Source organism: Taudactylus pleione, unplaced genomic scaffold (assembly GCF_031769625.1).
Source record: "Taudactylus pleione unplaced genomic scaffold, aTauple2 ptg000435l, whole genome shotgun sequence".
Classification (NCBI taxonomy): domain Eukaryota; kingdom Metazoa; phylum Chordata; class Amphibia; order Anura; family Myobatrachidae; genus Taudactylus; species Taudactylus pleione.
Window position 1 is genome coordinate 1852397 of NW_028284837.1, and position 13452 is coordinate 1865848.

Genomic DNA, 13452 nt, shown 5'->3' on the forward strand with positions numbered 1-13452 from the left:
CGCACTTGCATCCTCAAAGCAGCAGCGACAAGCGTGCATCTGTCTGTTAAAGGGTGGTGTAACCCTCAAAGTGTGCTCCACAAACAATAAAAATATTCTTTTTTTTTTTCTGTCTTTGTGAATTGTGTGGGCTGTAGCCGCACTTGAATCCTCAAAGCAGCAGCGACAAGCGTGCGTCTGTCTGTTAAAGGATTACATCGGTGACAGCATCCAAGTAGGCATGTCAGACAGTCCGTACTTGTACTGGCAGGAAAAAGAAGCAATTTGGAGGTCCCTGTACAAACTGGCTCTATTTTACCTGAGTTGCCCCCCCTCCAGTGTGTACTCCGAAAGAGTGTTTAGTGCAGCCGGGAACCTTGTCAGCGAAAGGCGTAGGAGGTTGCTTCCACAAAATGTGGAGAAGATGATGTTCATAAAATGAATTATCAACTCTTCCAGGGAGACCAGCCTCCAGAACGTACAGAGGGACCTGTGGTTCCAGCAGGGACGAATTAATACTCTGTGAGGATGAGGATGTACACACTGAAGAGGGTGAGGAATCGGTGGATGAGGAGGATGAGGATGACATCTTGCCTCCGTAGAGCCAGTTTGTGCAGGGACACATTAATTGCCAGCTTGTTTTGTGGGGGCCCAAATGAACCAATCATTTCAGCCACAGTTGTGTGGCAGACCCTGGCGCTGAAATGATTGATTTGTTAAAGTGTGCATGTCCTGTTTATAACAACATAAGGGTGGGTGGGAGGGCCCAAGGACAATTCCATCTTGCACTTCTTTTTTTTCTTTGCATTATGTACAGTTTGGGGCCTAGTTTTTCTAACTGCCATCCTGTCTGCCACTGCAGTGTCACTCCTAGATGGGTCACGTGTTTGTGCCGCCCACTCGTGTCGCTTAGCATAGTCATCCAGCTACCTCGGTGCAACCTTTTGGACATGAAAACACTATTGTGAGGTGTGAGGTGTTCAGAATAGACTGGAAATGAGTGGAAATTAAGGTTATTGAGGTTAATAATAGCATAGGAGCAGAGAAACCAACAAATTCTGTGATTTTAGCTGTTTTTATGCTTTTTTAAAAAAAAATACAGATCCAAAACACAAAACCCAGAACCCAAAACACGGAAGGGTGGTTTTGGCAAAACCAATCCAGATCCAAAACACGAAGAAAGATCCAGATCCAAAACCAAAACACAAAACACGAAAAGTGGCCGGTGCACACCCCTAAAATAAACCAATGGACCCTGATAATATTTGAGCAAAGCCTCCAGCTGAGAACAAATTAGACATTGACCAACCATCATTAGCAATAAAAATCTTTCCTTTGATTTCCTGTTTCAACATCTCACTCATGACAGGAACCATTTCAACTTCAGTAGAGAAGATAACAACAACCTTGACAGATGATTCTTTAATGACCTTGACTATGTGGGGAGCGTTCCGGTCTGGTTGAGATAAACGGATATATTCAGTGAAGGCCACACAAGCCCCAGCCTTCATTATCTCTTGTCTGATTGGCTGAATTCCCTGAAGACCATAATCATTTTCTGCAGCCAACAGACCGACCCAGGTCCAACCAAAGTACAGAATAAGCTTAGCCAGTCCCTTAGACTGTCCCGTATCACTGGGAACAGTCCTGAGAAATGAGGGGAACATTATTCGATTGCTTAGGAGAGAGATAGTTGATAATGCACTGATCTGGAAAAAAAACAAAATTGCCCATGTGTACAGTAACACAGTGATATTGCGGTCTTCATTAAAACATTATGGATAGATGTACGAATCCTTGAACAAAGGGAAAGTGGAGAGAGATAAAGAACCAACCAATCAGCTCTGGTCACTTTATAGACTGCGCTTGAAAAATGACAGTTTGGAGCTGATTGGTTGGTACTTTATTTATCTCCATTTTATCTCTCTCCAAGGGTTAATACATCTACCTCTAAATCATGTGAACCCTGTTTGCTCCACCAAATTAGATTGCATGCCTACAGTATGTTGTATGGACCTAGGTATACTCTGAACTACTAAATGCCTCAACTTTTCACATATTGCACCTCTATCACAAAATGAACTTGCGCCAATTGTACAAGTTTATCTAATTTCAGTCTACAAATTACAATTTATGGTGTTGAAAATGTGTCCTTTCAATCAATAAAAAATAACAATTAGAGACCATCAAATTAATTACAGTGTAAATTGTAAGTAATATTTGATTAGATTCAGGGATATGTCTATTCTTTTGACTATTGGACACTGGTAATGAATTATTGATACACATATATACGTACTGTGAGGGGCACTCAGCTGAACCCAGAGGTTCATTCTAATATCCTAGTATTTTAGCAATGATAATCTCCATTCCTTAAGCAGTTAAACTAAAATAAAAGCAAAGCAATGAATGCTCCATAACAGTAAAAGTCAGCTACTACAGGGCACATAATTAATGTATTCTTACCTGAGGATATCTGAAGACACCTAAAATATTTGCAACCATTATTGAGCTTGTGGATAAGGCTGATCCTATGACAGCACTGAAGGCTGATTGCCCACGACACCTGTAGTTGGGGATGACCATGCTGGATTCAGATAACAAGTGTAAAGCTCCTTGTACCTCATAGTGAGGCACTTTACACGTCTTATACACCTGTAATCCTAACGTCATGTTACCGAGGACACTGGGGTTCATGTTAATCTCTTTTACAGCAAACTTGATAGTTAGAAGTTGTTGGTAGGAGTCCAACCGGAATCTTCAGGACATAATATAAATAAAAGATTGTGGAAGTAAAAACTGTTATAACTACACAGAACAAAGTACATTAAGAGAAGCACATGGAAAAGTAAGCAGTGAACTAGCAGTCCGGTGGGAACCCTGGAGACCCAAGAGTCCCTGTAGTGATATTTATAGAAATAGATAGATAGATATGAGATAGATAGATAGATAGATATGAGATAGATAAATAGATAGAAATTAGATAGATAGATAAATAGATAGACAGATAGATAGATATGAGATAGATAAATAGATAGATAGAAATCAGATAGATAGATAAATAGATAGACAGATAGATAGATATGAGATAGATAGATAGATAGATATGATATAGATAGATATATATGAGATATATAGATAGATAGATAAATAGGATATAGATAGATAGATAGATAGATAGATAGATAGATAGATAGATAGATAGATAGATAGATAGACAGATAGATAGGAGATAGATAGATAGATAGTTAGATAGATATGAGATATATAGATAAATAGATATGAGACAGATAGCAATGAGATAGATATATAGATAGATAGATAGATAGATAGATTTGATATAGATAGATAGACAGATAGAAGGATATAGATAGATAGATAGATAGATAGATAGATAGATAGATAGATAGATAGATAGATAGATAGATAGATAGATAGATAGACAGATATGAGATAGCTATATACATAGATAGATAGATAGATAGATAGATAGATAGATTTGATATAGATAGATAGATAGATAGATAGATAGATAGATAGACAGATAGAAGGATATAGATAGACAGATAGATAGATAGATAGATAGATAGACAGATATGAGATAGATATATACATAGATAGATAGATAGATAGATAGATAGATAGATAGATAGATAGACAGACAGATAAAATTCAGAATAAATAAAACAAATGCTTAATTAAAACTTAATAATTTTGAATATCTGTATCTCTCAAAACATACCTGAAGAATAATTACCCCAACACACCAAAAAAGCTGAGCGCTAATCAAAAACCAATCCCACTATATCACCATACAGCAGCACACACCAGTAGGTTGTGTATACCTACTAAAAAACAAATTTTCCCAGGAAAATCTGCAATAACCACAGAAAATGACCAAATAGTGGTGCGCTAATAAAAAATGATTAAACACACTAAAATAGAATTGACAGGGCAGAATTTAAACCAAGACGCCAATATTTTGCTCAATATATTTTATATCAATAACAAGTATCAAATAACAATATACATATACCAAACACACATAAAAATGTATAAAATATAGACCACAATTCGGATCCTCATATATCTATACTAGGACCTAACATTTAGTCCATAGTGTCACAGTTAAGTATTAGTATTTTAAAATCACTTGACTCTCACCAGACTTGTAAATATAAGGAAGTTCTTATGATAGTCCCACGGACCAATTTTCTTCAGTTTTAATAAAAGCGGGATATTCACAATGATAGTCTTTTATAATAAAGAACTTTTGGTGTGGACAATCCCAATCAGCCCGCATGCATAGTTTGAAGGCTCCGGTTTGAAGGTACATAAAGGCTCCGGTAACGTCAACCTGTGACCGCCTCTCTGCAGCTGCTGGCACACTCCGACTGCTGGAGATAAACCTCCGTTTGATTTCCAAGTGATCGGCTTCAGTGATGTACAGAGGCACTAATTAAGTCAGCCTGTGACCGCCTCTCTCTTACCACCCGTGTGCTGCTAGTCCTGGGAGTCCGTCTCAGTTAGCATATATGCGGCTCACTGTATCTATGCAGCAAAACTTCCAATCAAAGCAAGATGATGTCTGGCAAGAAGTAACAACACAATAGCAGTTATCCCTGATGCGTTTCGCTTCCGCCTTTGATAAAGCTTCCATAGGCGGAAGCGAAATGCATCAGAGATAACTACTATTGTGTTGTGAATATCCCGCTTTTATTAAAACTGAAGAAAATTGGTCCGTGGGACTATCATAAGAACTTCCTTATATTTACAAGTCTGGTGAGAGTCAAGTGATTTTAAAATACGATAAACGAAATGACTTTATAGGAGTGGAGAGGGTTAAACTTCCTAGGCTGGGGGCAGACCAGTGTGAGGAATCATGTGATAATTAGGGCCAATGGGTTTTTAGGGTTGTAGGTTATAGCAGGGATATTAGAGATTGTTGGAGGCGGAGTCAGCCTCTTTTGTTCCTGTCTTGCCTGTCAATTCTATTTTAGTGTGTTTAATCATTTTTTATTAGCGCACCACTATTTGGTCATTTTCTGAAGAATAATTAAACAGATATAACTAATATCAACATAGATAGTGCTGTAAGCTATGCACAGTAAGTAAATACACAAAGGAGCTATATACCAGTGTACTGTCCAATGTAAAGACAATTTTTTCAAAATATTTAATCTATGTTCTGAAATCTGCAATTTACAGTGTAAGCGAAGAAGAGGAAGCAAAGCATAATAGTGGTTTATAACTTTGTACAAATTTATGTTGCTGATGTCCAAGGAATTATAGGTTTGAAAAGTATGTACTGTAAAATTATGGTGATATAATACATTTCCTTATTTTTGATTGGTGCATTTACAAAAAATTATATAATGAGTAGATGTGTGTTACTGGATCACAATATCCCTGTAATCACTGCACTCAGTATTCATGTAAATCTATAGAATCTTAGGTACTTAATTATAGCAGACCCAGGTGACTAAGGAGCAAAACAATGAACTAGTAAGGTTCAAGGCTGGTGGTAACAAAGAGTAGGAAATAAAAAAAATGAGGTCGGGGCAATGGCAGTCAGACTAACCATCACCATTCCCAGTTCAGTCGATTAACTGGAAGAACATTGAAAAACAAGTTGGGTCAACCAGGAGCATGGCTAGGATAAAATAAATTGGCCGGAGATCTGCAAGTAGAACTCCCCAGCTCCCACTATAATATTTCCAGATGCCCCATTGAGAGACAGCTTCAACTGGGAAACAGCTCATGATGATTAAAGGGGTGATTTATCAAAGCCTGGAGAGAGATACAGTGAATAAAGACAAAGTACCAACCAATCAGCTGCTAGCTGTCATTTTTCAAACCGAAGGGGTGAGATGTAATAGGGTCCAAATTTTCTGTGCGGGATGAACTTGGACCTTCTCGCACATTTAAAAGTCCGAGTTTGTCACACAACTCGCCAAATGCGATAGGCTGAGAACTTGTGATTTTGAGGCTATTACATTGTATGTGTGTGAGTTTACTCATATGAAAACTCAGACCTGAAAACTCTGTGGAATCCAGACCGCTCCAAACATCGGGGATCGAGTGCACCCGAGCTGCGGCTCGGGTGCTCCTGCCGACTCAGATTCCACTGCGAGGCCGAACATCAGCCTCCTGAAATCGGATCCTTCATGAGAGGCGAGAGTGCCGGATTCTTGCGAGAGGCGAGAGTTCGCCTCTACATAAGGCGCTGAGACCGTCACTCGGCGCCATTCACTTCCACGCTCTGCACACTGCCACTGCTCTACTAATTGTACTGGCTGTGACAGGGACAAGCGGCTTTGCTGGCAAAGTGACTGTGTATAGGGGGTACACTGCATGCTGATGTTTGCTGCGCTATACTCTGCTGATTAAGTGGCTGTGTCCAGAGACTCACAAGTGGCTGTGCTGGTAATGTGACTGTGTATAGGGGGCATACTGACTGCACGCTGATGTATGCTACATTGCTGCGCTATACTCTCCTGATTAAAATGTCGAGGCTCACAAATGGCTGTGTGTACAAAAAAAAAAAGTTAAAAAATGATAGTTAAAAGTTTAAAAAGAAAAAAAAAGAAAACATATTTTTTGGTGCTGTACCCCACTGTCTATACAGGCACCGTGACTCCGTTGGCCTTAGCCCTCTGTGTATAAAATAAATGAAAAGCACCATGATTCCGTTGGCCTTAGCCCTCTATGTATACAAGCACCATGACTCCGTGGGCCTTAGCCCTCTGTGTATAAATTAAAAGCATTGTGACTCCATGGGCATTAGCCCTCTGTGTATAAAAGCACCGTGACTGCTTGGGCATTAGCCCACTGTATACAAGCACTGTGACTTCTTGGGCATAAGCCCTCTGTGTATACAAGCTCAGTGACTGCTTGAGCCTTAGCCCTCTGTACACAAGCACTGTGACTTCTTCAGCATAAGCCCTCTGTGTATACAAGCTCAGTGACTGCTTGAGCCTTAGCCCTCTGTACACAAGCATTGTGACTTCTTGGGCATAAGCCCTCTGTGTATACAAGCACCGTTGCTTAGTAACCAGTCAGCTCACTGCAACTTTTGGCCAATAATGGTGAAAACAATATGATAAGTTGTGAGGTGATCTAACTTGACTGGAAATGAATGGAAATTAATGTTATTGAGGTTAATAAATAATACAGATCCAAAAACAAAAACCAAAAAACAAAACACAGAAGGGCTGTTTTTGAAAAACCAATCCAGAACCAAAACACGAGGATATACAGATCCAAAAAGAAAACCAATACTCGGGGGTCGGCGCACATCATCCATGTTAATGTAAATGCAGAAGGAGGTGTCAGACACCTTCTACATTTGCGAGCACCATTACAACCACTGCGACCGATGGTCTCCAATGGTTGCTCCATTGGCCAGGCTGCGGGAACTGAAGCTTCTCACAGCCTGACCAGGTGCTGGTCATTTTGGAGTTCAGGAATCTGCATTGACCATGACCTTGTCCCTCCAAAAAACGGGGCTGAATTGCCCCCGTTTCCAGGAACAGTGATAAGCTTTACAGCTGCTCCACCATGAAACTCCGCAGCATGTCAATTGTGCTGTGCCTTGGGGAGGGGGGGAGTCTGCAGCTGTAATCATAGGACACATTCTGCACATGCCCAGAATTGGTACAGAACAGCCTCAGTCCCTTAACCATTGGAGATGTACGTTCATCATCGGAGGAGATCCGGACAGGTTCAGGTCATGGTTCTGATCTTCTCGCGGTTTGGAATTTGGATTTTAAATCCTAATTTCGGATTGTAAAAATTACATGATTTTAGCTGTTTTTAAAAACTTTTTAGAATTTTTAAAGACAAAAATAAACCCAGATCCATACAGTGTGTACCATGAAAATATATTTGTATGTGACCAATATACACAACTATTTTTTTATTAAACGTATTTGCAGTGCACTTGATTGCATACATCCTGGCAGGAAGATGCCCTGTGCTGCTGCTGCTCATATTTGCCCACCCCATCAATTTGGTGGTTCAGAATTTTCTTTAAAAAAATTGAAAGGACATGCAGGAGATGCTGTCTGTGGCCATTACAATTTCTGGAATTGCATAAACCATAAAATTAAATGTCAGGCAGCAATGCCCCAACCAGCACATAATGCAATGAAAAAAGGTGCAAGATGGAATTGTTCTTGGGACCTCCAACCCACCCTAATGTTGTATATATGAAACAGGACATTCACAGTTTAACAAACCAATCACTCCAGCGACAGGGACTGCCACTTTTGGTTGAAACAATTGGTTTGTTTGGGCCCCCCACAAAACAAGCTGCCAATGTGCAGTGGACCTTGGTGGCAATGATCCCATACACAATCTGGCTTTACAACATAGGTAAGATCTGATGTCATCATCGTCATTCCAATCAGTGTGTACATCTTCTTCTTCACACAATATTAATTTGTACCCGCTGGAATCCAGCATTATGGCACTTGTGTATTTTTTTTTACTTAATTGCTGGTAAAGGTCTTCCTTGTAGAATTTGTAATTCATTTTGATGAACATCATCTTTTCCACAAGTAACCTCCTACGCCGATCACTGACAAAGTTCTCGGCTGTGCTGAAAACTCTTTCAGAGTACACACTGGAGGGTGGACAACTTAAATAATGCAAATCCAGTTTGTGTAAGGGACTCCAAATTGCCTTTTTTTCCTGCCAATAGTGAAACAGACTGTGTGATGTGCCTATTTGGATGCTATACCTAAAATAATCATCCACCATTCTCTGAATGGTGACCGTATCAGACAAAGACACAGTAGACATGTCACTCATTGTAGGCAGTTCTTTCAGACCCAACCAGATGTCATTAGGTTTTGCTGACTGATCTGCATCACCACCAGCAGTGGGACTCTTAGGAAAATTTAGTTTTTTCCTTGCAGCTGCAGAAACTGAAGGAGGAGATGCTGCCGTGTCACGTGCCGCTTGAGCTGACAATTTTTTCACCAACAGCTCTTTACATCTTTTCAGATTTATGTCCATTGGAAAGAAAGACACAAGGTAAGACTTAAACCTAGAATCAAGTATGGGCGCCAAAATATAGTGATCTGATTCCTATAGATTGATGACCCTTGGATCTTGGCAAAGCGAATGAAGGGTTTGATCTACAAGTCCGACATACTTAGTGGAATCACTCCATTTTAGCTCATCCTTCAGTTTCTCCAGCTGCTTTTGCAAAAGTCTAATTAGGGGAATGGCTTGACTCAAGCTGGCAGTGTCTGAACTAACTTCACATGGGGCAAGTTCAAAGGGTTTGAGAACCTTGCACAACATGAAAATTATTCTCCACTGTGCATAACTAAGGTGCATTCCCGCTCCTCTCCCTATGTCATAGGACATAGTGTAGCCTTGGATGGCCTTTTGCTGCTCCTCCATCTGCTGAAGCATATATAGGGTAGAATTCCACCTAATTAAACCTCTTGCTTCAGCTGATGGCAGGGCAAATGCAGCAGTACTTGCTGGTACTGCAATCTTCGACACACAGTTGCTGAATTTTGAAAATGTCCCGAAATCTTTCAGGCCACAGAGAGCATCTCCTGCACACCCCTGTCATTTAAAAAAAAATGTTGCACCACCAATCTAATTGTGTGAGCAAAATATGGGATGTGTTTGAATATGCGCACATGTAATGCTCGCACAATATTGCTGGCATTGTCAGAAATTACAAATCCCGAGGACAGTCCAAGTGGGGTAAACCATTTTGTAATGATTTTCCTGAGTTTTTCTAAGAGGTTCTCAGTGGTATGCCTTTTAGTGAAACTGATGATACACAGAGAAGCCTGCCTCTGAATGAGCTGGCATTAGTTAGATGATGCTGCTGCTGTTTGCACTGTTGGAGGCAATACACCTACACAGTGGGCTGTCACAGTCATGTAATATTTAGTTTGCCTTGTCCCACTTGTCCACATATCTGTTATTAAGTGGACACTGGGCACAGCGGTAATTATGAAATTGGATGCAGGACAACGTCCAATCACGATTGAGGATGTTGATGATGATGCATGTGTTGGTGGTGGAGATTGCAGGCGCTTGGATCCAGAGAGAAGGGAGCAGATACTGTAGGTGACACTTGACTGATTGTTGTTACGATTTTTTTAGCCAAAGTTTCTAAATTTGAAAAACACTTTTCAATTTGATGAATGTGCTGCAAGTGAAATTACAGGGAGGAGGTTACTAGATGGTTAAGGTCCTTAGCTCTACTCACTGTTACTTGGCAATGGCTACAGATAGCTTGACAGCTGTTGTCCAGATTTGGGTGGAAATGATTCAACACATGAGATGTGGATTTTTTGGTTCTTTGCCCAAGCATGACAACAATGGGATTTTTCCCACCATGAGCAACATCTGTTGCGTGGTTTACAGTTTTTACACAAACATCCTCGGAAACAACATCCTCATCATCATCAACACCATCCTTGTTAGCGCCAACTACAGAAATATCCTCCTCATCCTCCTGGTGCAATTCCACAGAGGCATCCTTGATTTCTATGTCAGCATGTTGACTTATGCTGCTTATCCCCACATTTGCAGAGGACACACAAATGGTGGAAGGAGGATCCTCTTCAAGTACAGTATTAGAAAGGTCAGGCTTACACATGGCAACCGCAGACACACTTGGACTCTCCTCAGGTATCTGTGACTTTTCTGAGCACACAGTTGGTTCATGTGCCTTAGCGATTTAAATTTTTTTCACACTTCTACAGGGAGAAGTGTTTAAATCATCATAAGATGCAAAACCACCAGTCATTAATAAAGGCCAAGACCTTATCCTTTCCTTGCCACTTCGTGTAGTAAATGGCATAACGCTAACTTAGCTTTTAATTTTTTTCTTTAACACTGTAAAACATTGCTTGCTTGATTTTAGATGCTTTGACTTAAGCTTTGTATGCCCTTGGGCATCGGTTTTAGTAGATGATGTAGATGGATTAGTATCATCATGACTGGTGGCACTGGAAGCATCTCCACCACTAGTATGTGGTTCCTGCACTCTTCTCAACTGATCGTTCTCCATATTATTATCAAACACGAATGAAGTGGGGTACAGCACACATGTCAATTTGTACCAATTTTTAATATTACACTGCGGTATTAATGACCTAAAGTGTGACAATACTTTTAATGAGTACACTGTGTTTTCCACATACAGTGTGAATATATTTTTTACAAATACACTGCGTTTTCCACTTACAGTGTGACAATATTTTTTATAAATTCACTGCGTATTCACTAACAGTGTCAATATTTTATACGAATACACTGCGTTTTCCCCTTACAGTGTGACAATATTTTTAACGAATACACTGCGTTTTCTACTTACAGTGTGATGATATTTTTTACAAATACACTGATTTTTCCACTTACAGTGTTACAATATTTTTTACGAATACACTGCATTTCCACTAACAGTGTTAATATTTTTTATGAATACACTGCGTTTTCCACTAACAGTGTGACAATATTTTTTACAAATCCACAGCATTTCCACTAACAATGTCAATATTTTTTAACGAATACACTGCGTTTCCATTTACAGTGTGACAATATATTTATGAATACACTGCATTTTCCACTAACAGTGTGACAATATTTTTTACGAATACACTGCATTTACACTAACAGTGTCAATATTTTTTACGAATACACTGCATTTACACTAACAGTGTCAATCATTTTTATGAATACACGGCGTTTTCCACTAACAATGTGACAATATTTTTTATGAATACACTGCATTTACACTAACAGTGTCAATCATTTTTATGAATACATTGTGTTTTCCATTTACAGTGTGATAATATTTTTTACGAATACACTGCGTTTTCCACTTACAGTGTGATAATATTTTCTACGAATACACTGTGTTTTCCACTGACAATGTCAATATTATTTATAAATACACTGCGTCTTCCACTTACAGTATGACAATTTTTTTACGAATACACTGCATTTACACTAACAATGTCAATATTTTTTACGAATACACTGTGTTTTCCACTTATAGTGTGACAATATTTTTTACGAATACACTGTGTTTCCACTAATAGTGTCAATATTATTTACAAATACACCCATGCATCTCATTCCCCTGGATGAACACAATCAGAAACCCTTGGACCCTTGGATGCAGCCCCTGCACTAAAAACACAACAACACCTGGATAGAAACAGCAGCCCCTGGATGTACACAGCAGCCACTGCACCGGAATGGACACAGCAGAGATGGACACAGCAGACCCTGGATAGACACAGAGCCCCTGCCCTTGATGGACACAGCAACCCCTGGATGGACACAGCAGAGATGGACATAGCAGACCCTGGATTGACACAGAGCCCCTGCCCTAGATGGACACAACAACCCCTGGATAGACACCACAGCCCCTGGTTGTACACAGCAGCCACTGCCCCTGGATGGACACAGCAACAGCAACCCCTGGATGGACACAACAGAGATGGACACAGCAGACCCTGGAAAGACACAGAAACCCCTGCCCTTGATGGAAACCAGCAACCCTTGGATGGACACAGCAGCCCCTCTTGGATGACTCACAGCCCTGACAGCTCGGGACTCAACAAGCAAATTGCACCGATCACCGCAGGGGAGGGACTTTTATACAATCCAAAACCTGCAAAAACACGACACAGCAGGCTGATGATGTTTTGCCTCACTTTGAGATCTGAGTCAGGCAGGAAATCCTGAGCCGGACTCGGATCTTGCCTCGAATCTGCAAATTCGGGTTGGACGGGTTCTTGGAGAACAGGACCCGCTTATCTCTAATTACACAGCCACTTGTTTGTGGCTCTGCAATTCCGTCCATCTCTGAGTCAGGCCCTCAGCTTCTACAATTCAAATTTAGCAGCCCCATTTCCAATAAAGCACAATGTGCTCACCTGTGCTCTGTTACAATCTGGTGTAATCAGCAAAGATGGATGCGTATGAGACAGAGAGCAATACAAGAACTCCACATGCAGCAGAACATAATACATTACTGTAAGAGGTTACAAAGCAATATTATACAACAGCACAATGAGTTGAATCACAGCAGAGTTCAGAGACAAGTGGCTTGCATATCTACATTGTTAAGTCCCCCCACATCCAAATAAAAATCCCAAATCATTATGATATACGGCTATAAGGAAAGTTAATTTTGGGGGATTTACAAAAAAATTCGTACAGTATCTAGTAGGGGTGAGCGGGTTCGGATTTCTGAAATCCGAACCCCCCCGAGCCCCCCCGATCCGAGTCCGATCCGAGTCAGGCTCGACTTTTCCCGCCTGACTCGGATCTGAAATCGAGGCAAAACGTCATCATCCCGCCTTCCGAGTCTCGCGGGTTTTGGATCCTATATAAGGTACCCGCGTCGGCGCCATTTTCTCAATCGGCTGTGGACAGTGAAGAGGGAGGGTGGGAGTTAGGGCTGTGTAGTGTAGTGTAGTG

General features: G+C 40.6%; 1 protein-coding gene across 1 annotated transcript in view; it reads right to left on the reverse strand.

Annotated features, from left to right (window-relative positions):
• The window catches only part of LOC148505889 (extracellular calcium-sensing receptor-like), an 89010-nt gene that overhangs the window by 37814 nt on the left and 37744 nt on the right, over positions 1-13452 (reverse strand). Inside the window, 2 exon segments of the mRNA XM_088447606.1 lie at positions 1213-1688; positions 2446-2737. Coding sequence (XP_088303732.1) covers positions 1213-1688; positions 2446-2737 — 768 coding nt within the window.